Source organism: Acanthochromis polyacanthus, chromosome 2, assembly GCF_021347895.1.
Source record: "Acanthochromis polyacanthus isolate Apoly-LR-REF ecotype Palm Island chromosome 2, KAUST_Apoly_ChrSc, whole genome shotgun sequence".
NCBI classification, from domain to species: Eukaryota; Metazoa; Chordata; class Actinopteri; family Pomacentridae; genus Acanthochromis; species Acanthochromis polyacanthus.
Window position 1 is genome coordinate 3,197,313 of NC_067114.1, and position 26,614 is coordinate 3,223,926.

Below are 26,614 nucleotides of genomic sequence, written 5' to 3' on the forward strand. Positions count from 1 at the left end.
AAGCAATGTTGCCTCGAGTGAAGGCTGATCAAACACAGAAACAAATTTAGGGAACCAATAAAAATGAAGTTTTGCTTCCAGTCCGTGTTGCAGGAACAACCCTGCTGCCCTCACCCTACCACCCTGAACTATTTTATGCACCTTCAATGTTCTGGGGGCATCTTAACCACCAACCAGCGTTTCTCTCCGTACTATAAACTGATGTTTCAGCTTTAAAGCCTTGAAAGGATGGTTCAGATTTTACAACTCGCATTTTTATTACAGAATAAAAAGAGAGGAAAACGTAGCAGAAACTGAAGTTGCACAAACAATTAAATCCAGCAGAATAACGATGGTGACAAAATGTCCTCGTTCAGCTCAAACGACTGACAAAATACAAACATTCTTCGGAATATGGTGAAATTAACCTGATTTACAAGTATGTTTAAGCAAAAAATGCTTTTTTGTGTGTGTTCAAAAGACATAAATGAAATCTAATGAAATTTAGTCTACTAAACTTTATTAGTTTTAGTGTTGGTTAGGGGTTTTGCAGAGACAACACTCATCGACTATGAGAAACGGATTTATAGTTAATATTTGTATTTTAAATTTTTATTGACAGGTATATTTCTTGAAATCTAAGCCATAAAGGCGCTATACTTCTCAGCTCTCTCACCTCTTCTCAGCCTTGTCCAGCTGCTTTTAAACATTCCCCCTGTTGTCGTCATTTCTTATTTCACCTTGCTTTGATATTTGTAGCATTTGGTGACGTCATTTTCGCAAATTGTGAAGTTACCTTTATGCACTAAATATTTAACTCCATTTATCTCTACTTGCATTAAGTTAAGGGTTCAAATTCTTAGTTTAAGTTGAAGAGAGGCAGCTGTTTACATCAGGACTTTAAAGAAACAACAGGCTGCATACAGAGTGATGTAATGCTCATTGCCACGTCGCTTTGTGTGATTTAAATCACTGCAGACGTGTGCTGCCAGTGCTCACATACAGCCATAAAAAGTTAAATAAATGCTGCAGTTACGATGAGAACAAACTGCATTCAGGATCTTTGCAACTTGCCAAATATTCCAGATATTCTGTTTCTGTTAACGCAAAACAGTCTGTGTGCATTACGTCCTGTTACTGTTGCAAATTGATTGAACATAAATGTAATTTCTGGGAATCGGCTTCATAATAACTGTATCCAAACTCTGGCATTCAGGCCTAAAATGTAAAAAAAAGAAGTCAAAATAGCTGAAAGAAAGCTGATATTAAAGGTCTGTGAGGGAGCTGCGTCCTCAGCTCGTAGTGAGAAGGAGTCGTGATGGAAAATATTTGAGGAAATGGCAAACGGTTAATGGGCCAGCACTTGATGTTGAATTCCATAGTCTAATGTGTCTCGGTCCGGCATAAGAGCGAGTGTTGTACGCGTGCCAGACCAGACTGGAGGTTCAGGTCACGGTGAGGACCCGAGCAGACCCTAAACGACTCGTTCTCATTGGACGCAGCAGAACGTGGCTGTTTGCACCATGGTTACATCTTTAAATCAGTTTTTCTGCACGATTTCTGCAAAGTTACCTCCCTTAACATTCATGCGTCTGAGTCAGATCTCTACCTCGGTACGGCGGAGCTTCAGTAGATGATTTACAAAACCCTGTCTGAGCTGCGTTGACCTGCGCTGACCTCCAAACCTTCACACGTTCTGCGCTAAACTCTTAAAACCGCCTTCTTCCCAACTTCCCAAGACTGTCGGCTCGGGCTCCGTGTTTCTTGAGTATTAACGGCGATATGTTCAAACACGTATCGGATGTCCCTCTCCGGAGTCGGACCCCCTCCCCGCTTCTTTCCCTCCGAGACCCCCGCTCCCCCTCACCTTCCCAACATTCCTGGGCCGTGCCACATCAGTCAAAGGGCCGATTCACGGGGTTAATGCTGCAGCGAGTGCAGACGGGGCTTCGAGACAGGATGTTTGGCTGGTACCTCGCTCTGCTTAAGCAAACAAGACCCCAAAATACGATTACGGAGGGCGGGGAGGAAGCCGTCCTCTTGTCTTACTGCGGCGCATCCAGCTAACGTCCGCTAAGTATCGCTGCTTTGCTTGTTTCCACATGTTGGAAAGCTCCAGGCCGGATGACAAGGAGAACGAATGCTGGACGATTAGAACGATGTCAGACAGACTTTGTTTGCTGTGAAATTTAGGTGAGAATGAGGTTCATTTGATGTTTTACTGTCCTGTATATGAAGATGTCCTCTGCTTATGTTGATTTCTTTTGGTTAAATGGCCATGAAAACTAGAGTTATGTTTTAGAAGAGGAACCTTTTTCATGGCAGGATTTCTTGGGATAGAAGGGAACATATTTAGTTTGTTTTTTATTTTTTTAAATTATTTTATTATTATTTTTAATTTATTTTTATTTAAGTGTTTATTCTTTATTTTTTAATTTTATTTATTTTATTTTATTATTTATTTTATTTATATTTATTTATTTTATTATTTTATTGTTTTATATTTCATTTTAGTTTGAGAGCTGAGCAGCAGAATAATGTGTGTTTTGGATGGATTGCTGCAACGCTGGTATATTGGTGTCTTGGGGCACGTTTGTGTGCATGATAAGAACATAAAGAAATCAATCAGTCATGTCCAACCTGCAAGGACGTCTTTAACTCTTCATCACAGAGTGTCTACAAAGGAACACAACATTTAGTCACAGGTATCTGGAACTGAATGACTTAGTATTTCACTTTATGATCAAAATGACGAAAGTCAGACAAAAAAGGGAAAAAACAAGAAGAAGAGAAAATATTACAAAAATTAGATACAAAATGACAAAAAATTGAGACAAATGACAGAAAACACAACAAAAAAGACAAAATTGTGACAAAAAAGTTACAAAAAATTACACAAATGACACAAACGACAAAAAATGACAAGTGAGAAACAAAACAACAAAAAATAGACAAACATCGAATAAAGCGAAACACAAAAAGACAAAATAAGACAACACAAATGAGACAAAAAGGAATCACAAACACACAACACTCACAACAGAAAAATGAGAAACAAAGCGACAAAAACATTAGACAAATGACAAGTCAGACAAAAATACAAAAGACAACAAAAATAAGACAAAATATGACAAAAACGAGACGCAAAATGACACAAAACAAAAACAACAATGAACAATCTAGTATTTTACTTTCTGATCCAAACAACTTGTCATGGTCTAGAAATTATTCTAAATTTATAGTTTTACTAATTTACAATCTGCAGTTAATGTCTTCTCTGTAATTTTTACACTTTCAGGGCCGGATTGGACCCTCTGGAGGACCACTTTTGGCCCACGGGCCTCATGTTGGACACCCCTGCTCTCATACATGGTAGTGGTAAAAAACATAACGGCACCGTGACACCAGAACATTCATTATGAACCCGAAAACAAAAGCAGGAAAGCAGCTTATATCCACGCTAAAAATGCTATAATTTAACCTGAAGGGGTGTTTATGTTAACAGCAGGGCGTGATTCATCAGCTGCAAATATAAACATAACTTTAAACATCAACCTCTTGGTTTTACTACAGGAAGGAGATTTGCAGCATCCGCTACTTGGAAGGACCTAAAGAAGGGCCAACAGGGTCGCATTCAATGCAAATAAAATCAGATGTCCACTCAGATTATTATAAATGAGCTCCCAGTTTGTTTAGATGTAATTCAAGCTCCTAATAAAGGTCTATTAATATGTTTCACAGTGATTTATGATACTGGTTTATGTTGGTTTATTATTTATATGAGGTGATGACAGGAGAGCATTTGTCAATAACATGAAGCCTCAAGTCATAAAATCATTTTACACTTCTGCATGACTTTAATGAGGAAGGAATGACGTATTTATGTAGAATGTTAGTAGATATGTTAAGTGGAGGTAGAAGTTTGGATTTCTTTTGGTTTTAGCAGCAAACTTTGGATGATTTTTCAACAGTTTCTAAAAACAGCATTTTATCAGTGCAAGTCAACTTATAAAAGACTTTAAATTTGTAGTTGTAACTTGTTTGAGCTTGAAAATGTGCAATATGCAATTCTATACGCCCACTTTTCTCCAACCGTTTCTGCACAAAAACGTCTCAACAAGACGTGCAGCGACATTGATGAATGCTGAGCTCATATTATATGTATTTATATGTAGCCTACCATGTATTTTATTTATTTTGTTGAATGAGTTAGTGTTGTTTTTTAAATTGTTGCACTTTTAATGTTCCTCTGGCTGTTGTCTTAGCCTGGTTTCTCTTGGAAAAGAGGTCAGTGTATCTAAACGGGACCGATGTGATTAAAGGTTAAATAAAATAAAAACACATTTCTTGATTCTGGAGGAATTTTACATTATAAACCTTACATTAATTAAATGATTTTTAGGCTGTGTGACTTAAAAAGGAGGCCTCAGCTGGCATTTTATTCCTGATAGTGGATAACTACGTTTGCATTTACACAAATAAATGGAAAATCAATGGAAAAAAAGCTTTTTTAAATTTCTGATCAATATCGAGATGAAAGGGAGACGGCCCTCTGCAAAAAGTTAATTTCAAACATAACCAGCGCGCAATGAATCTTGGGATAGGTTTGGTTACGAAGAAGCCATCTGTTAGGTTTTTTTGTCACCTGGGAAAAGAAGGACATATTTCGTGGATGCATTTTTAAGGATCCTTCAGAATAAGACGGCTACCATTGTCCTGCTGCGATGCGTTTGGTCTTCATCGACCCGACGCAGCACTTCCCTCTGAAACCTGTTATTTCAGAGCAGCTAAGTGCAGCTCAGATGGGCTACAAACGCCTGCATGGCCAATGGAAAGAAGCATCGAGCCGGGACAGAAGACAAAATAGAGGAAAAGCTGATATGCATCTGAATCCTCTCATATGACACAAATCTGCAAGGAGACCTGCTCAGGAAAGTCTGATTTCGCGAACCAGGTTTCTGTGTTTTAGCTTCTTTAAACAAAATATCTTACTGACTTGGTGACGTGGGTCAAGTCGGTCATTCAACATGTAGCGTACACGTCTGACATTGTTCTATGTGCTATGCTGCTACTTTTAGCACGGCGGCTAAACGTTTTCCTCCTGTAAGTGCGTCCTTCCCACTGACATCCATCAGAAAAGCTGCAGCAGTAAAGGCTAGGAGCAGCAAATTTATGGTTATTCACTTCTTATTTAATAAGTTGAGTTCCAACAACCTGTGCAGCGGCGACACGTGGAACATACTAAGGCAGGGGTGTCCAACATTAGGCCCGTCGGCCAAAAGCGGTCCTCCAGAGGGTCCAATCCGGCCCTCAAAGTGTAAAAATTACAGAGAAGACATTAACTGCAGATTGTAAATTAGTAAAACTGTAAATTTAAAATAATTTCTAGACCATGACAAGTTGATTTGATCATAAAGTAAAATACTAGATTTCTCTTCGTTTTTTTGTCTCTTTTTTGTAATATTTTGTCTTTTTTTGTTTGATGTTTGTCGCTTGTCTCATGTTTTTGTCGTTTTGTGTTTCCTTTTGGTCCCGCTTGTGCTTTTTGTCTCATTTTTTTGTCTATTTTTTTGTCGTTTTGCTTTTTGCTTTTTCATTTTTGGTCTCGTTTGTGTCATTTGTGCAATTTTTTGTCTCGTTTTTGTCCATGTTTTTGCTGCTTTGTTACTTTTTGCCTACTTTTTTGTCTTATTTCTGTTCTGTTCCTCATCATTTGCCTCATTTCTTTGTCATTTTGTGTCTCGCTTTTGACACATTGTGTCCTGTTTTTTAATTCTTGAAACGCAAACATTTTCAGAATGCACCTTTTTTTGCACTAAAACAACGGGAAAAATGTGGAGTTGTGGTTATTTATGGATTATTATGCTGTGATTTTACTGGTCTGGCCCACTGGAGATCAAATTGGGCTGAACTAAGATGAGTTTTGACACCCCTGGTCTAAAGAATATTATTTTTAAACCTCTGTAGCACCACAATGCTAAATTAAAAATGCTATGTTGTGATATATTTTTAGACCCTCCAGAAAAACGCGATTATGCGATCGCATGAATTCCCGCATTAATCATCAAAATGCCGCTGATTATGCGGGGATCAATTATAATCCCCGCAAAACAGCGCATAATTCCCGCAAGAATCTCACATTTCCACGGAAAAAAAGAGAAATATGCGGGTCCCGCTTGATTTCACAATTCCCGCATAAAATGAGAAAACTATAACCGATATAAATGGAGTTGTGAGTTTTAATGTGACGTCCGGCCTGACGTCATCAGTTCACGCATTCACACACACACTAGAAGCACGAGCTGATGCGGAGCTCAGAGACGAAACACAAGAATGGCGAATGCTCAAAGATCACATTTACCTACGAATATTTCAGCCAGAGACCGGTCAAAACAGTACCCAGATTTACTGCATGAAAGTGGGGGGAAACTTTTTTGCACCCCGTGCAACATCGTTCTGGAGCACCGAAGAAAATGAACCGTGTTGCAGATAGTTCGCTCTACCTCAAAGTATAACTAAGCAGAAAGAATGTTTTATTTCTGAGAAACTTGTGATTGAGGAATGTTTAAGTCATGCTTAAGCTGATAATAAATGAAACACTGGCAGCACTTACTGTGATGTGTCTTGCATCTAGTATGTCTGTTTATCTTTATATTGCCCTTTTTCATTCAGTGGTAGCCTAGTAACAGGATGTAGGAGAAGAATCACCTTTTTTTCCCAGTTCTTACATATTTCGCATCTTTTTGCATATTTCACAATATTCGCATACTTTGCAACTTTCCGCAATTTCCCCACATAAAATGGCACAAAGACCCTGCATATTTATTCGCATAATCAAGGATTTTTGCCCGCGGAATCAAGGATTTTAGCCCGCGTTTTTCCGGAGGGTCTATATTTTGCTTTTATTGAAAAAAAATAGTAGGTGATTTGAATATTGAAGTAAAATCTAACTTAAAAAGTTCAAGATAGTCCAAATAATTAGATGAAAGGCAGTGCAAACTTTGTCAAACACATAATTTGAAGTTACATGTCAAGTACAAAAGCAAAACTTTTCATCCCTCCCAACGAATCGCGTGATTGGTGGATGTGTGTGTGTGTGGACGTGTGTGTGCATTTCTGTCCTGATAGAACCCCTATGCGAGTCTCTGAGACGATCTTATCACCGAGTCAGACAGAAATTCCTCCCCGTCTCACACACACACACACACACACAAGTTTTGTTGGAGTCGCAGAGGGACGATCGGAGCAGATAGAAACCGAGCAAACTTCCAGTAGACATTTCCCTTTTCAAAGCGGGGCTGTTTGCTGTGGTTTCAACTGATCGGATGATAAAAGAGGCCAGGGCAAAGGTATGTATGGACCACACCCTGCTGCTGCTCTTTTTTTTTTTTTTTTTTTAAGCTCCCGTACATAACTGGTTTTAAAGGAATAAAATAAAAAGATGCTAAAGTGCCAGAGCTCGTGTTCAATGCTTGTATTTGTTCTAAAGAAAACATCACAGGCTTTAGAGGATTACCTGCACAAAAAGAAAGATCCGCAGACACTCCTGAAAGATCTCCCCAACATCAAGGCTTTTTTTTCTTCCTTACAGTCAATTCTTTGATACATGCTGGAGTAGGTTTTATGTTCAGCTTATTTCCTGTTATTGGAGCAGCGGTAGCTCAAACCGGGAGTCTTATAACCTGTCAAAGTTAACAATAAAAGCTACATGCAGATTTCTTGGCTGCCTCTGTTTACCCAAGTCTCGCTCCTACTTCTGCTCTTGGCCGGAGCTCCGGCTCTCGGCTCCAGCGTTCTGGTGTGGGGGGCAGGGGATCAGAGACCACACACACACTCACAGCCTCGGATACACACTCCAACACAACACAAGTCGTAGGAAAACCGACGTCTTTCCACTCATTTCAACAGGCAGACAATAGGAGGTAGCTGTTCTCACCGCGCAGCATCCAGACGCCTCAAAGTCACAACCCAGAACTTGACTTTTGATTGACTTCTGACCTCGACTGAAGCAAACTTAGGGTGATTTTTGAACACAGTTTCCAAAAACAACATTTTGTCAGAGCAAGGCGACTTAAAAAAGACTTTAAATTTATCGTTTTAACTTGTTTGAGGTTAAAAGTGTGCAATATGGAATGCTAGATGCTCATTTTTCTCCAACCGTTTCTGCACAAAAACGTCTAAACAGCCTGCAGTTCATATTATATGTGGGGTTTTTTTAATTCTGGAGGAATTTGCATGATAAAACTTGTATTATTTCAATGAAAATCAACAAATTATGGGTGTTTTTGGTCTGATTGTGGCCTGAAATGGAGGCCTTAGCTAGTGTTTTATTCCTGACAGTGGATAACCACATTTCTATTTGCACAGACAAATGGAAAATCAATGGAGAAAAAAAAGCTTCTTTTTAAAATTGCTGATCAAAATCTAGACGAAAGGGAGACGACCCTCTGACAAATGTCCACCTTAATCTCAAAAATAACCACCATGCATTGAATCTTGGGATAGGTTTGGCACACGAAGGAGCCATCCATTGGGGGTTTTGCAGGACGGGAAAAAAAGGACACATTTTGAGGATGCATTTTAAAGATCCTTCTAAAGATCCCTCCTTCTCCGTTGTGCTGCTGGGATGCATTCTGCCTTTGAATGTAGCCTCACCGACCCGTCAAATTCTGGGTGTTTTTGAGCATTTTCTTCCTGGCGGTGGATAACTACATCTGCATTTGCACAAATAAATGGAAAACCAATGCAATTTCTGATCAAAATCTTCTAAAAGTGGTGCATTTGGACGACTCCTGACCTCAGTATTTCTAAAACTTCGCCCCCAGCGCTGAAGCTAAACATAGAAAACGTCCACAACAACTTCAACTTTAAACATCAGCTTTAACTGAGTTCATTTCTGGATGCAACAAAGTGTGGCCGGCCTGCCGCTGACTCTTCAGACAGCCCCAGGATGCTGTGACTGCTCTACGCAGACTTCATCGGTGCCCATTCACCTTTCAACACCGTCCACAAGTGAGCCCGGGGAGGCTTGATCGAGTGGGTTTGTGGGTTTCTTCTAACGCTACAAGGACCTCTCCACCCGACCCCAGCACGTAAACAAATAAAGCTCCAGTTTCATCATCTAGAGGGGGCTGTTTCCTGTCCAAACGCAGCCCTCCAGCCCCACAAACCCTCCCCTCTTTTCCACATATACGCACACAAAACTACACCTCCGCCTCATCAGAGCCGCTGGGCTCCCCCGCCCCCAAAGTGCCAGCCTCTTTCCACTGCTCAATTGCAGAGAGGAATGAAGGGATTTGAGGGAAGAAAGAGGGAAAGAGGGGGATGGGTGCTTGGAGAGGCGAAGGGGATTGGGAGTATGCACGGGGATCTTATTGCAGCTTCGTCCCAGTGAAATATTTTGCTGTGGAGAAAACGTAGACGGGGGAAAGAGAGACAGAAAGGCTACACTGCTGCGGCATCTAGGTAGCGAGACCCCAGACCCCCACCGAGCCCTCCATGCCTCCCTGACAATGGCAGCTTTATGCAGCCCACTTTTTGGTTGTCTTAGCAGCCTTTGAAAATAGCAGGAAAGCACAACATAACAGCAGTAAATATAATGAAGCCTTCAGGGTAAACATCCAGAGCGGATGCCCGGGACGTGGACTGAAGAGTGTGCAAGTCTGACGCCAAACTTCCAAAAAGTTTTACATCTTTCTGGTCACAATATCCGCGAGCTTCTGCAGGAATTATGCGAGTTACTCACCTGTGTAGTCTGTTGGCATGATGTGAGGCGGACTGGGGAGGAGGGGGGGCGCAGTTTCAGTGTAAGACAGAGTTGAGTCTGGTGGAAAAAGAGCAAACGTACAGGAGATGAGCTGGATGCAGGTCAGTTTAGGTAAACGATTCATCCTTTAAGGCTGAACACTTTATTGATCCGCTAAGGCAGGGGCGTCCACCTCATCTTAGTTCAGGGGCCAAATTCAGCCCAGTTTGATCTCCAGTGGGACGGACCAGTAAAACCACAGCATAATAACCAATAAATAACCACAACTCCTAATTTTTCCTTAGTTTTTAGTGCAAAAAAAGTACATTCTGAAAATGTCTGAAAATGTTCACATGTAAGAAATTGTTTTTTTACAAAACATAATGATCGAACTGAATTTTCTGAAGAAAAATCAGTTAAATTTCAAGTCAAAATGACAGAAGTCAGACAAAAAAAAGACAAAAAACAACAAAAACGAAACAAAATATTACAAAAATGAGATGCAAAATGACAAAAAACAGACACAAAATCACAAAAAAGAGACAAAAATGAGGCAAAAAACACGAAACAAAACAAAAAATTTGACAAAAGTTACAGACACAAAAAAATGGACAGATGACAAAAGCTAGACAAAAAATTACACAAGACGACACAGACGATACACAAAATGAAGAATAAAGCATAACAAAAAATAAGAAAAAAGTCAAAGGCAAGACAAAAAGGAAACACAAAACGGCAAAAATAACAAAAATATGAGGCAAACGACAAAAGTCGGACAAAAAAAACAACAAAAACAAGACAAAATATCACAAAAATGAGACACAAAATGATTAAAGAACAATGAGCAATCTGGTATTTTACTTTCTGATCAAAACAACTTGTCATGGTCTAGAAATGATTCTAAATTTATAGTTTTACTAATTTACAATCTGCAGTTAATGTCTTCTCTGTAATTTTTACACTTTGAGGGCCGGATTGGACCCTCTGGAGGACCACTTTTGGACCACGGGCCTCATGTTGGACACCCCTGCTCTGAGGGATATTAAAGTTATTCTCATTTATCAAGAAAAATACAAACCATCTTTTTTAGCTTCAGCTTTTCAAAGATTTGCACATCAACATGACAGAAGACAGATTATTGGACATGGAACTTCAATCTGAAAATATTAGAATATTTGCTAAATTAATCAACATCGTCCTTCTGTGGGACTGCCTCTAACAGAGTCTTCCATCTACAGGGAAGATGAGCCCAGTTGTGCCACATTCAGAGCTAATCTGTGTTTACCGTCTAAAAATACGACCCTCTGTGTGTCATTTACATGTTTTGTAACGCGGTAACCATTTATCCAGACTCACCCAGTGGCTTGTGTTCGTCTGAACGAGAGTACGGAGGAGGAGGCGATTCTGGAAATAGACGGAAAGAAAACACGGTCAAGTTAAAGGCTAAATTATTAACTCTGCAAAAAAATACTCCAGAGCTAATCATCGTCTACATTATATAAGCTGATGCATGAAACTGTAAAAACAGTAAGTGCATGTTACTGTGCAGAATGCTTACAGTTCGCTTTCTATTTTATTTATTGTGTCACAAACATGCATAATAACAAGGCACCAAAAGAAGCATTTAAGCAGTAAATCATTGTCAAACATGGATATGATATTACATCTGGACGGCTTTGTCTCATGGGTCAAAGTGAGGATTTGCTTCTTAACCCTGTAAGATCCATATATAGAAAAAAAATTACCAAAAATAAATAAATAAAACAAACAAAAAGATTATAAATACACTGCCAGTCAAAAGCTTGGACACACTTCCTCATTCCAGAAAGTGATATGTAACCTAAATATGGAAAAAAAATGGGCAAAAAAATAAACAAATAAATATATAAAAAGCCCAAACATAGAAAAAAATGACAAAAAAACAAAACTTAAAAATGTATATACATACATGTGTATATATGCATCCTACTAATAGAAAATAATCCAAAAATAAAAGTGATGTTGTATTTTTGCAACAGTGGGCTTTACGGGGTTAAAACACAGAAATTTAGGATATTTTTACCAAAACCTGCAGGAATTAAATTTAACATATCATATTTTGTCTTCAGGGAAACCATTAAAATACCTGTTTGAAAGCATTGCAGCTTTGCACACAGAGATCTGTTAAATTAAATGTTAAATTAATCTACTAATTCACATAATAAGACTTCATGTTGTTGTTATTTCCAATGAGACGATAAGAAGATAAGTATAGAAGACCTGAACAGGAATATACACTATCCAGCCTTATTTTGAAAATCCTCACATATATAATTTAACATCAAAGGTCAGAGCCACTCAGACTCTGCAAGTATTTCTGCACAGAATGTGTCGTTTTCTCTTTTTTGATTGTTTTTGATTCATTCTCTGCTCGTCCTGCATCTTTATTGTGTCTCGGCTAACATTTTTGGTTCACACAGACTCTCAGGATAAACTTGTGCATGCAAAGCAGCTGTAAAATCCGAGCAGAGCAGAGCAGCCTGCATGTCCACAGTGGACTCAGAGTTTGTGGCTGCGGCCCTTTAAGAGCAGAGCCAGTAATTGCCGGAGTCCTCAGTCAGTCAGATACCCAGCGAGTCAGTCTGGCGCCAGCACTATGCAAACTGTATATTATCGGCACTCCTTCACCTAAATAACAAGAGGAGGACCTCCTTGTCAGAGGAAAAAGAGCCTAAGTGCAACTTGAGAGCGACCTTCATTTGGATGATGTGGGAAGCTGCAGAGTTTTTGCGCAGATTTAACAAAGTGTGTGATGTGTTTGGAATGTCGACAAGGAACCAAAGTAATGGTTTGGGGGGGAAAAAGAGTCATGAAAAGATTATAAAAGTGCAAGCCAGGCGATAAAACTGGAGAAAAGACAGGACTGCATTATTTTTTTACATTCAGTTTCCTTCACATGAGTTTCATTTGCAAATGATCTGAGAGAAAGAAAACAGTCATAAATAATCCTGTGGCTGCATTGGACTCATTGTGATGTGATTAAACACTAAAATAGAAAATATTTTCATTCTTCTGCAGCTGCAGGCTTCAGGCTGCAGCTAGATAAGCTGATTAATTGGAAATTTCTATGAATTCCATGTTGCCTTTCTGCTGCACTCATGAGGGCTGTCAGTCTTTGTGTTGCATTAATAAAAATGGAGATGCACTTCTAGTTTGTGTGAGATGATCTCTGCAGGCCTCCAGCTGATGCTGGGCCTTCAGGGGTCAACAAGGGACTCAGTGGGATCATGCTGGAGATGTTTTGAGCTTATTTTAGTGGAATTAAAGCAGACACTGATTGGTATTTGACATTCATGAGGTGTTTTCTCCTCTGGACCTGTCCTTACCTGGCCCACATAAGCGGCTGTAGTGATGCGGATTGCAGCACACCTTGGCGCTGTCCACCGAGCCGAAGCTCTGGCAGTGGCTCAGCGCCTTGAGTCGGGCTGAGAGCGGCAGGTCGCTCCAGCGGAACATCTTGCACAGGAGGTGCTGTGGAGAGACCAGATGAGCCCCGAGCCGCAGCTCCGTGCTCGGCACCATGACGCACTCGCTCGGTACTCCTCCTCTGGTCTCCACAGCCTTCACCAGGGCGTCCAGACATCTCTCCTTCAGTCTTTTCAAAAATGCATGAGCGGTGCTCGCCAGTTCCTCCTCCAGACCCGCACGCCTCGGTGCGCACTGACATGGGCCACCTCCATCTTTCCTCGGGGCCCAGTAAGGGCTCCGAGACCTCAGATCCCATTCTCCAAACAAACAACACGTCACCGTCCTACCGTCGCCCTCCTGCCCGCGCCGGGAGCCTCTGTGCTCCGGGACGCACATGGTCCCCCGGTCATCGTCGGGCTGCTCCTCGTCCTCCCTCTCCGCGCCCTCCGTCGGCTCTCCAGCCTCCTCGGCGACTCCCGGAGCCGGGTCAGCGTGCGTCACCGACCGCTGCTCGTGTCTGTGGAGCTTTCCTGAGTGTCTGCCGCACGGACCGTTCCGTCCTGCCTCCGCTCGCCTGCTTCCATCCCGCCCGTCGCTCTCGGTGACCAGACGGCTTCTCCAGAGTCGCCGTACGAGACCTGAGCGTTTCGACTTGAACATACGACAACCTAGACAGCTTTGGATGAGTCCTGTCGGTCCCGTCCGCTTCTCGGGAGATGCCACATCGATTTACATTCGTCGCGCAACACCGAGAGTTTGTGCCGCACGGTGCGCACAATATGCGCAGCCGGTGGTCGCAGTTTTCTGGCTCTCCGGCAGCATTAGAGGCAAATCTTCAGTCATGCGTTGCGTTAAACATCACCGAGCGTCTGCAGAGGGAGAAGGCTGCACGCCGCCGCTGCTCAGTGACCTGCTGTCGCCAACTCAATTAAGCCACAACTTCTGCCAGCCCTCTCACAAAGCCTTCAGCTCCCGAACACCCCGCAGATCCCGCACACAATCCACGGACCATAGCCAGACCGCCCAGGCACCGGGATCAGCTTACAGCAACAAAAAACGCCATCCGACGCACAAACCCAAAACTTTTCCAGAGTTTCTCCTTGACTTTCTCGAGGCTCTCGCTCCTTCCTTCAGCCCCGGAATAAATCCTCACGAAGCCGAAGTCCTGACGGTTCTTGTCGCCGCTCTGGAAGCTGCAGCTCTGCCTCGGTGTACCGGTTTGAGCCGCGATGACCGGAGAGTCCAGCACCAAACTCCAGGACGGATTCCGTGCTGAGAAGTTGTTTAAAAGAGAGCTGGAATTACTCTGCTCTGCCTCCACTCCCCTGACAGACACGCACACAAACACACACACACGCACACACACTGGAGTCAAGCTACACAAACACAAGCAGGATTCACTTGTGGATTTCAGAATAAAAGCTCCCTCATGCTGCTGCGGAAATAATGAAGAGATTGAGTTAAAACACTTTTATTTTTTTTGTTGTGATCCAAACGCTTACATCCATGTCTTTATATATATATATATATATATATACATATATATATATATATATATATATATATATATATATATATATATATATATATACATATATATATAAGTAAAAGAGATTACTATAAAACACAGAAGTTTTCTAACAATAGTGCAAATTTTCCCTCCAGAATACTGTTAAAAATTTAAAATCTGATGTTTTTTAGGCCCTAAAACAAGACAGACCGTCAGCAGCAGGCAAACTTTCTGAAGTACCCCAAATCTAGCACTGGAACAAAGACACAAAAACACGAAACTAACTCTTTGTCTCTTTGTCGCTTTGTCTCTTTGTATGTCTTTTTGTCTCTTTTTCCTCTATGTATCTCTGTCTTCGTCTCTATATCCTTCTATCTCCCTATGTCTCTATATCTCGAAATGTCTGTCTGTATACACCCCCTGTCAAAATGTTTTGAGACACTTTCTCATTCAAATAAATTAGAACCTGTCTCAAAACTTTTGACAGGGGGTGTATTTCTGTTTGTCTGTATCTCTCTACAGCTCTATGTCTTTATTTCTCTCTATATCTCTACCTTTCTATGTCTCTATATGTCCGTCTCTCTTTATTTCTATATCTCTCTATATCTCCCTACAACTCTCTGTCTCTCTATGTCTGTCTGTATCTTGTCATTTTGTCTTTCTATCTTGATGTATCTCTATATCTCTTATCTATCTATCTATCTATCTATCTATCTATCTATCTATCTATCTATCTATCTATCTATCTGTCTATCTGTCTATCTGTCTGTCTGTCTGTCTGTCTGTCTATCTATCTGTCTCTGTCTGTCTGTCTGTCTCTCTCGCTATAGCTCTATGCCTCTCTATTTCTATATCTCTCTACAGCTCTATGTCTCTCTATATCTTGTCTCTCTGTCTGTCTATATCTCAGTGTATCTCTATATCTGTCAATGTATTTATCTCTATCTCCATGGCTCTTTGTCTCTCTATTATCTCTATAGTTCTCTATATTTCTATCCCTATATCTTTATTTCTCTAAATATCTCCATATCTCTATATCTGTCTACAAGCTCTATGTCTCTCTATATCTCCATCTACTTCAATATCTCTATATTTCTATGTCTCCATGTCTCTATATCTTCAGTTCTCTCTATATCTCTCCATATCTCTATATCTATCTACAACTCTATATCTTTATATCTCCTTGTCTCTCTATATCTCTATTTATCTCTATATCTGTTTGTCTCTCTACGTCTTTCTTGCTCTATATATCTTGACGCCTCTTTATCTCTTAATTATCACTATATCTTTAAATTTCTATCTCTCTCTGTATTTCCCTATACCTCTCTATATCTCATAGTCTCTCTATTATCTCTACTGTAAAAACAGATCATGTGAAATGACCAAAGATTCACATTCATTGGTATATAATGTCTAGAATACAGCCATGGCCATAAGTTTGGACACAAGTACCATGATGCTTGTGAATCTTAGAAAATAGCACAAAATTGTCACTTACAATATACTTATGTTCTGTAATAGACATCAAAACAGACATAAGTCATGCTGTGTCCAAACTTATGGCCATGGCTGTATGTTTAATAATCAACAATTTGTTGCACAGTAATGCTCATACATTTTTAAAAGAATCAAATGTTGTAATTGACCAGCAGCTACAGTTCCTGGTGTCTACAGAGACAAATACTGTATGAATTCAGGATGTCAACTGGGATAGACTCCAGCACCCCCCATGACCCTAGTGAGGATGAAGCGGTGTATAAAGGATGGATGGATGGAAGTTCCAAAATGCCATGCTTTTATTTTGAAACCGAAATCACAGAGTCTCTTGTTTATTTCTGTTCACAGTGATTCTCTCTCTCTCTCTCTCTCTCTCTCTCTCCCTCCCTCTCTCTCTCTCTCGCTCTCGCTCTCGCTCTCTCTCTCTCTCTCTTCAGTTTGCTTTACTGGTGCAAATGCCAATGAAATTATGACAATTGTAATTATTGTTATTGTAAAACCAAAAGAAGCAGCCAAATGTGCCTTTGAACTGTTTCCTCGTGCATCTTACTCAGCCAGCCTGTCGTCAGTTTTCTATCCGTATTTTCAGTTGATGATGAAGTCGTTCCTGCTGCTGAGGAGAATCTGGAGCTTCAGGATGTGACCTTCTTCTGCAAAGAAACAATGAAGCTTGAACATCAGCATGCTGAAAATAATACAGGAACTCTCTGTCTCCTATGTGGTTATCTGGCAACGAAGAGCCCTTTCTGAAGTACCTCCATATCTAATACTGTAACAGAGACCCAAAGAGACCAAGAAGCCTCTTTGTGTCTTTGTCGCTTTGCCTCTTTGTATGTCTTTTTGTCTCTTTGTATATTTCTGTCTTTATCTCTATATCTTTTTATATCTCCCTATGTCTCTCTATATTTCGTTGTCTCTCTATATCTTTATTTCTCTCTATATCTCCATGTCTCCAAAATTTGATGTCTCTCTATGTCTCTATATCTTTGTCTCTATGTCTCTCTGTACCTCTATATGTCTATCTCTATGTCTCTATCTGCGTATGTCTCTATAGCTTTGTCTCTCTTTATTTGCATATTATTATATCTCTCTCTCTATCTACCTACAGCTATATGTTTCTCTGTCTCTCTATGTCTCTCTATATCTTGATGCATCTCTATATCTCTTTCTCTCTCTATATCTCTATATCTTTATTACCTCCGCCAAGGAGGTTATGTGACACCCGGCGTTTGTGTCCATCTGTCTGTCTGTCTGTTAGCAAGATAACTCAAAAACGCCTGGGCACATTCACATGAAATTTGGAGGGGATGTAGACTATGGTAAGAGGAAGAGCTGATTTAATTTTGGTGGCAATCCGGAAAGGATCCTGGATTGTGGATCATTTTGAATTTTTTAGTATGTTTTAGTATGTGATCCAAAATAGGACAAAAACATCATAGGTTAGTATGTCGTCCAACAAATTGAAACAAGGTGTCCAGATAGCTCAACTTGTTAAGAAGGTGATTTGTAAACAAAACTGTGTCAGAGACACAAGTTCAATTCCAGCTCATGATCCTTTACTGCATGGGTTTCCTGTCTATCCTAGGCGGAGGTCTGCACTCTCTGAGTGCTTTTTTAGTTTCTCTCTGTATTGCTGTGTCTCCTTTTCTCTATTATCTGTATCTCAATGTATCTCTTAATCTCTTTGTCTCTGTGTCTCTTTATTTCTCTCTGTATCTCCATGTCACTTTGTCTATCATCTCAGTCTCTATATGTCTCTATAATTCTTTGTCTCTCTACATCTCAATGTATCTTTATGCCTCGAGATACCATATCTCTATATCTCTCTACAGTTCTGTCATTTTATCTCTCTGTTATCTCTATATCTATAGACATGTATCTATATGTCTATTCTCTATATCTCTATATCTCTATGCCTCTCTGTATCTTTATTCTCTCTATATCTCTATATGTCTTTGTCTCTCTATTACCTCTATTTTTCATTGTCTCTCTGTATCTCTGTATCTATATTTCTCTCTATATATCTCTGTCTCTATATATCTCTATATGTCTATGTATCTCTGTATCTTTATTTTGTTCTACATCTCTCTATATCTCTACATATCTCTATATCTCTCTACAGCTCTGTCTCTGTTTATAACCTCCTCTCTCCCTCTGTCTCCCTCTCTCTCTTTGTCTCTCTCCCTTTCTCTCTCTCCCTCCCTCCCTCCCTCTGTCTTTCTGTCTCCCTCTGTCTCTCTCCCCCTTTCTGTCTCCCCCTTTCTGTCTCTCTCTCAGGGCCCCAGAGGAAAGCTCTGGAGCCATTGGTTGATTCCCGCCATCATGTGCCAGTCTAGACACTTTGGCGGCTGGGAGCCGCACTGATTGTTGCGCAAACACGGTTTCAAGTTTCTTAACTCTTAAAGACGCAACATCCTGCTCTGCTCTGCTCCAACTGGAAACGCTGAGCAACACAACACGCTGGCTCTCATCACATATACATGAGCGTATAATTACAGCCTGCATATAAACACATATTTAAATGGCAGGATAACCCCCTTAATTAGCACTGACAGCTGCTGGGATCCATGGCGTTGGTGTTATCCAGCACATTCCCATCATATTGTAATGACACTGTGGAGAAGATTAATATGATAAGTGGAGCTTTTTGTTTTTAAGGATCGTACATGCAGGAACTTAGTGTCAGACATTCAAATTTGAGCCACAACCAGAAGCATGAGGGGCTGAAATGTAAACCTGTAAGTACATTACAGAGACTCACAGCCGCTTGTGAGACTTTAATGGAGCGTATAGCTTTATATTTCTGATATTCAGAAAGGCACTTTACTGTCAAACATCCTGATTAAACCTTCTGTTTCAATTCACACATCTTTACTTTATTATAAGACATTTTGCACATTTTTATTTCCTGAAAGCGCATCAGAAGTTACAGCATTCCTCTGGTATCAGACACATAATTTAGATTTTGAAGAGCTTTTTTAAAGCTTTGACTGCAGTGGTACAATTCACACAGTGTCAAATAAAATCCTGGAAAAAAATATAAAAACTTGGCAACAAGAGTGCAAGAACAAAATGCTAAAAACTGTGAATTACTGTGACAAAAACTGTGGAAATAACGGCAAATATCTGTTAAATAAATTTATTTTTAGCCATTTTAAATCTAGTAAATCTATGTAACTTTATGATAAACAATTAAAAAAAGATTTTAAAAAATTGGTAGTACGTTTAGTTTTCTCTCTCAAAAATAGCAAAATATTTGTAATTTTTCCCCCCCACTGATTTACAAACAGCACAAATAGTGTCATTTTACAACCACATTGTAAAAAAAAAAAAAGTAATAATATATGTTTTTAAGGGAACATTATGTACAGTTTTGACCTGCTTTTTTTTTTATTACAGTCAACATGTAAATCAATATTTTTTCTGTCATTTTAGTAAATTTTGACAAGACTAGGGAAAATCTGTAAAATAGAGTAAAAAATCCTTTTAAATCATTAATATATTTTTTCTTTCAAATAATGGCAAATATCTGTAAAATAGTAATATATTATGATTTAAATACAATTTTTTAAAAAGTTAGATTTTACAGTGAAAGCTAAAGAATTTTTTATACTCAGACTTTTGGCCTGTTTGTGTATTTGTTTGTTTGTTTGTTTGTTTATTTATAATGCATTATTATAAAATTTTGTTACTGTTTACATGTAAATAACACATTTCTTCTGTGAATTATTAGTGAACAGTCAACATGTAAATCAATATATTTATTTTGGTCACTTTTTTTTACAAGACTACAGAAAATCTGTAAAATAGCAGTCCAAAAAAAAGATTTACCCTTTTAAATCATTAATATATGCATAAGTTTTCTTTCAAGTAATGGCAAATATCAGTAAAATAGTAATATATTATGATTTAAATTTATTTTTATAACAATATAGATTTTTACTACTCAGAGTTTTGGCATGTTTGTTTGTTTGTTTATAATGAATTATTCTTATTTTTATTGTATTATTTTTGTTGCTGTTTACATGTAAATAACACATTTTTTGTGAATTATCAATGATTTTCTGTAATTAAGCAAAACAGGGAAATCTTAAATTTACCGTAAATTGTTGAAAAAATGCAGTTAAAAAGTAAAAAAATTTTCACGTTGCAGGTTCAATGGTTTGATCTCTGGTTGGTTTCTCCTGGTCAGAATTTGAAGTATTCTTTTAAGTGGGAAATACCAAACTTTTTAACTGGTCTTAATGGTTAACAGCAGCACAGAAGGTTAGTGCATCCTCCAGTGGCACAACTACAGACTCCACGACTCGGTCCTGGCATTTTAACAACTCCTAACACGCTCAGGTCCAGTTGTTTTTGTGTGTTTGTGGTGCATCTCGTACCATCAGCCCTGCGTTTGCCTGCTGTGTTCAGCTATGTGTGCTGGTCCAGGACCAAACTCTGCAGCGGAATACGAGGGGCTACTGGGCCGGCTGAAGAAACGAGAGTCAGGTTACAACGACAGAGTTGTAGAAGAGGAAGAAGAGAGCAGAATGTGTGCAGCTTCAGAGAGGTCTGGGCACCTGTTCAGAACGTGTAACTCAATCAGATGCAGAGATGCAGCACAGAAAGGAAGAAGTGTTCTGGAAGAGCTTTATGTAGAGTTGAATGTTTCCACATAAAGCAGATCTACGAGGACACTTCAGAAGGTTCTTCACCTCACCTAACTCCTATTCTGGAGCACAACTATATACTATAAAGCCTTAAATCACGGCCCACAATAACTCAATTGTTCGTTGTCATTTCTTTGCAGAAGCAGCCAAATGTTGCTTCATGAACGTTTCATCCCAAAAACCGATGATTGACGACTTTTTAAAAAGAAAGCAAGTTGGATCCTTCTATGAAATCCAAATAGTTCTGAATTTATGTCAAATCCAGTTAATCGTCAAAGATACAGAAAATTAATCACATTTTGAGGAACTTCAAGGAGCTGATAGAATCTTTCAGCCTGTAATCGTTCCTAAACATCAAAAACTTGCATATTAAAGTCTACTATTCAAATTTTAGTGCACCCAAACAGCAACAAACCAGATTTAATGCACAAAAATGTCAAAAACTGAGTATTGATGTACCAAAAATGCCAAAAATGTGTATGTAAATGCACTGAAACACCCATAACCTGAATGTGAACCTCCCAAAATATGTAAAATCTGAATATTTCCAGACTAATCCATCAAAAACTAAATATTGTTGCACTAAAATGTTAGACACTTGAATACTGGTGTACCAGAACATCAAAAACCAAAATATTTATGCACTAAAATGTCAAACATTGAGTGTTGACGCACTAAGGCCATCAGAAACGTGTATGTAAATGCAGTAAAATGTCACATATTTGCATATTAAGGCAGCAAAATGGGAAAACACTGGATATTAATGTACTATATTGTCTTCAATTTGAACATTAGTGCAACCAAACAAACAAAAACAACAAGATTTCAATGCACAACGACGTAAAAACTGACATACCAATGCGTCACAGACCTGTACATTATTGCACTAAAACTTCTAAAAAGTGAATACTGCTGCGCTAAAACATCCATAACCTGAATGTGAACCCACCAAAATATGTAAAACATGAATATAACCTGACTAAAGCATCAGAAATTGAATATTGGTGCACTAAAATGTTAGAAACTTGGATATTAATGTACCAAAACATGAAAAACCTAAATATTAATGCACTAAAATGTCCAAAAAAAAAGCGATTTTCTTTTAAAATATCAGCACGTGTGTTTATTTTTCTCATATAAACTATAGACTGGTGAGAAGTTTGACATTATTGACGATCCAACATCCACTGTTCCTGCTGTGGTTTCCTCCATGTTGCTGTTCTCTGCCACTTCTTAGAAACTCTAAATGACAAAAATAAAGTCAGTTATTACCTCAGTAGACTCAAGCACATAAATCAAAGCGGGCGTAACACACACTTGTAGAAGTCAACACTCAGTAATGTGTCATGTTGTCAAAAAAAATGCAGGTTTATTACGGGGTCAGGTGTGCCAGAACAACTGGATGCATTTTTAAAATAAAAGCCTGTAATTACCACCAACGTTAACTTAGTAAGAGACGCGGACACATTGAAATGTCACAGTGAGGACACTCAGGCAAAGCAGGAACACTCTGAGATCTGTTTTTGTGTTATTTTACTGACAGCACATCTGTAATCTGAATTAAAATGAGACTACATGTGATAATAACAGCAACAATGACATCAAAAGGCCGAAGCCAAAGTCCACCTGAGCGGTGATTAATGTGAGTCAGAGAGGAAGACATTAGCCTGACGTCAGGATCTGATAAGAGTTTATGGACAAACACAGCTTCTATAGTGTTCATATAATAACTGTGGACACAGCGAGCATAAAGACTGAAATACGTTTACATTAACCACAGGCAAGTTATGTGTATAAAGGTAATTAAATATACAAGAAAACTTTCTTTTTGCATGTCTAAGTTTGTTTTAATACAGAAATTTGGTGATTACATTTAACATTTATACCCCAGTGGTGCTTCCTTCTTTATCCATCCATCCACCCACCCATCCATCCATCCATCCACCCACCCATCCATCCATCCATTCATCCATCCATCCACCCATCCACCCATCCATCCATCCACTCATTCATCCATCCATCCATCATCCACCCATCCATCCATTCATCCATCCATCCGTCCATCCATCCATCCATCCATCCATCCACTCATTCATCCATCCATCCATCATCCACCCATCCATCCATTCATCCATCCATCCAACCATCTGTCCATCCACCCATCCATCATCATCCATCCATCCATCATCCATCCATCCATCCATCCATCCATCCATCCATCCATCCATCCATCCATCGGTTCACAGAGGCAGCAGATGAAGCAGGTCATTCCAGACGTCCCTCCACTCAGCAACACTTTCCAACTCTTCCTGGAGGATACTGAGGCGTTCCCAGGCCAGATGAGATACATAATCCCTCCAGCAGGTTCTGGATCTACCCCAGGCGGACGTGTTCAGAAAACCTCCAAAGGAAGTCTCCCTGGAGGATCTGAATCAGATGTCCAAACCATCTCCACTGGTTCCTTCAGAGGTGAAGGATCAGCAACTCTACTCTGAGCTCCCTCCAGATGTCTGATCTTCTCCTCCTATCTCTAAGGCTGAGCCCAGTCACCCTACAGAGGAAGCTCATTTCAGACGCTTGTATCCAGTATCTGGTTCTTTACGTCACTACCCAGAGCTCATGACCATCGGTGAGGGTTGGAACGTAGACGGTAAATTGCTGTTAAATCACCACAACTGTTCTGCAACAGTGGGTTTTACAGGGTTAAAGAGCAGAACTGGTTACTTTAAAGACTTTTAGAATGTTCACTAACCTCTGCGTGAACAGTTGTTGTGAGAATGTTTTAAAGAAAGGATCCCCATTAAAGTGTTGAGCTGAACAGCTAACTGGGCGTGGAGGCAGAAGTAGCGTTAAAATAATATTTACACGGTGAATTTCTCCGCTTGTGGAGTGATGCTTTAAAAGAATGCACGTCAGCAGCCCGTCAGTTGTCTTCACTTTTGGCTGCTGCTGTCAAATAACCGCGTCCTGCTGCCGGCGCTGAGGTGTGTGTGTGTCTGTGTGTGTGTGTGTTGTGAGCGTGGGAATGGGGGGTGGCTGGGTGGGTGGAGGTGCTGCTGCTGCATGGAGGCTTGAGAGCAGACAGGGTGTCCGGCACCAAACCACCTCCCAAAATAAACGCCGTCCCTGCGTCTGTGTGTCTGTCCAGCGGCAGACCGTCAGACTCCCACAGCTCCAGAGCAGAGAGGAGAGGCCGGGGCGTCACAGGAACAACATGTCATCAGCTTCATCGCTCCCCTAATGGCTGAGGACCAGAGGCATGGCAGACGGCGAGCTGCCCCACCAAGGCGGCAGTTTACTCTGCAGTCACACACACACACACACACACACACACACACACACACACACACACACACACACACACACACACACACACATATGTTTGTACTTCTATCTTAGTGAGGACTTCCATAGGCGTAATGCATTTCCTAGAGCCTTACCCTAACCTTAACCATCACAACTGATGGCCTAAACTTAATCCTTACCCTAACCCTAACCAAACCTCAATTCATACCTGTTCTCTAAAAACAAGTCTTCACCCTCAAACATGGCTGTTTCAAAGTGAGGACCGGCCAAAATGTCCTCACTTTGTAAAAATGTCCTCACTTTGATAGTTAAATGCAGAAAATGGTTCTCACAATGTAGCAAGTACAAGAACACACACACACACACACACACACACACACACACACACACACACACACAGGCGTACATAAACACTCATGCACGCACAAACACTCCTGCTGCCCACTGCCAGGCCAGCAGTGGAGACCAGCAGGCCCCGCTATGAAAACATTCAGGGGTGCTGCAGATAATGTCGAACCAGACCTCTGGACCCGCGCCAGGCTGCCCTCTTAATCTGATGTTCATAGGAATCTCTGCATACAAACACCGCCAAGGGTCGGGAACATCAGCCAGCTAAAATATTTATCTATTTGGAGCTGCTCCTGACTTAAAGGAATACTTGCTTGTTGTGGAAGTTGCACTTTTACTACGTGGACAAAAGTATTGGGGCACATCTCTTAAGATGAAATAAGCCTTTATTGATCCTACAGTGGGAACATTTGCAGTTCTATAGCAGCAAAGGGAAGAGAATAGAATAGAAGGAACACGGTGGAGTTATGTGACAATCGGCATTGATTTGACTGTCTGCCTGTCTGTCTGTTCGCAACGTTGCTCAAAAACAGACTAACGAATTTGGATGAAATCTTCAGGGAAGGTCAGAAACGACACAAAGACCACCTGATTGGATTCTGGCAGTGATGCAGCTTATAGTCTGGATCCACGGATTTGTTAAAGATTCTGTATCATTGCCAGATAGCGGCTCGGCGTCACTGTAACCATGACAACAAGTGAACACTACATCAGCTGATTGTGATCCTACTACAAATCCACTGCTGAGGACCATAAATTGTTTATAAAGCTGTAACTGTGAATAATTACTACTTTTTAGAGGATTTTTTTATATCGTTTGAAGACATTTTGAAGTCATTTTGAACCCGTTTTGGACACATTTTCTGTAATTTTTTAAATCCTTCTCAGCCATCCTAGACAGTTAACTCATGTTGGACAGATTTTGAACAATTCAGAAGAATTTTTATTTTTAGCAAGTTCTGGGCAAATTTGAGCAAGTTCTAGTCTAGTAATTTTCTAGCACATATTTTGGGCCATTTTTGACAAATTTGGGCAATATTTAGGGAACACATTTATTTTATGAGGTCAATTTTGAATATTTTGGTACGAACAGTTTGGGGAACACCCTTTTTGTTGCAGTGTATAAAGCAAGGTCCAAAAACACATAGCTTGGTGTGGAAGAACTTGACTGACCTCTACCCCATTCAGCAGCTTCTGGATGGAGTGGAACGGGAACTGTAAGCCAGGCTTTTTCATCCAACACCAGTTCCTGAACCCATAAGTGCCCATTAGGATGACAGAAGCTGAAAAGAGGAGACCAGTTCTGTATTAATGCTTCTAGATCTAGGATGTCATAAAAGTGTAGCCAGGTGTCTTACTACTTCTGTCCTTAATGTTACGTTTCCTCCCTCCAGAACACAAAACTAAACATCCATCCATTATCCGGCTGGGTCACCTGGAGGAGGGCGTCTGATGCTGTGAGACCCAAAGCACCCAATGAACCCAGTAGTGATCACTGATGATGTGTCTGAGCTGCACCAAAAGTCTATGTTAGAACAATCCTCATTAGGGAGGGATACAAACAATCACACTCGCATCTACAGACAGTTTAGAATCACCAGTTAACCCCATCATGTTTTTGGATTGTGGGTTGAACCTGGAGAAAAGCCAGCAGGGAGAACATGCAGAGAAATGCCAGACCCAGGCCAGGATGCAAACCGGGGATCTTTTGGCTGCAAGGCGACAGTACTAACCACCAAGCAGCCTGAAATCCTACTGGAAAGCTGTTATTTTCTGCATCATTTTTCCTGTTGTGCCTTCTTCATGTCTCATAATTTGGTCTTCTCTTCAGACATGAGCTCTGCATCTGCTGTGGGTGAACTTTCTGTCTTTTCTTTCTGTCATAAATGTGGAAACTAACAAAAACTGCTCACTCAAAATAAGGTTAAAAGTAAAAATGGGCTGAGTGAGATTTGTCCCAACGACCGCCCGACGAATCTTTGAAAAGGTAAAATTTATGACCCAAAACACAACCTATTTGGGAGTTTTGTTGGGGGTGTTTGGAAAAAAAGAAGCAAAGAACAACTTGATTCTCACATTCAGACACGTAAACCCAGTGTTCGTCTGATGCTGCTGAACCTTCTGAGCCTC

The 26,614-nt window shown here is 40.2% G+C and overlaps 1 protein-coding gene and 1 long non-coding RNA gene across 2 annotated transcripts in view; both read right to left on the reverse strand.

Moving 5' to 3' along the window:
- LOC110963219 (mothers against decapentaplegic homolog 6-like) overlaps nt 1-14,529 on the reverse strand; it is a 36,497-nt gene extending 21,968 nt beyond the window's left edge. Inside the window, exons 1-3 of the mRNA XM_022211461.2 lie at nt 13,090-14,529; nt 11,081-11,128; nt 9,725-9,802 (exon numbers count right to left, since the gene is read on the reverse strand). Coding sequence (XP_022067153.1) covers nt 9,725-9,802; nt 11,081-11,128; nt 13,090-13,831 — 868 coding nt within the window. The 5' untranslated portion in view covers nt 13,832-14,529. The remainder of the gene's footprint in view (nt 1-9,724; nt 9,803-11,080; nt 11,129-13,089) is intronic.
- Nucleotides 14,530-21,938: 7,409 nt separating this feature from the next.
- On the reverse strand, nt 21,939-25,892 carry LOC127532142 (uncharacterized). The gene is made up of 2 exons (XR_007939407.1): nt 25,658-25,892; nt 21,939-22,072 (listed from the first exon to the last, which is right to left on the reverse strand). It is a non-coding gene; the product is annotated as an uncharacterized LOC127532142 (long non-coding RNA).
- Between the last annotated feature and the right edge of the window lie 722 nt (nt 25,893-26,614).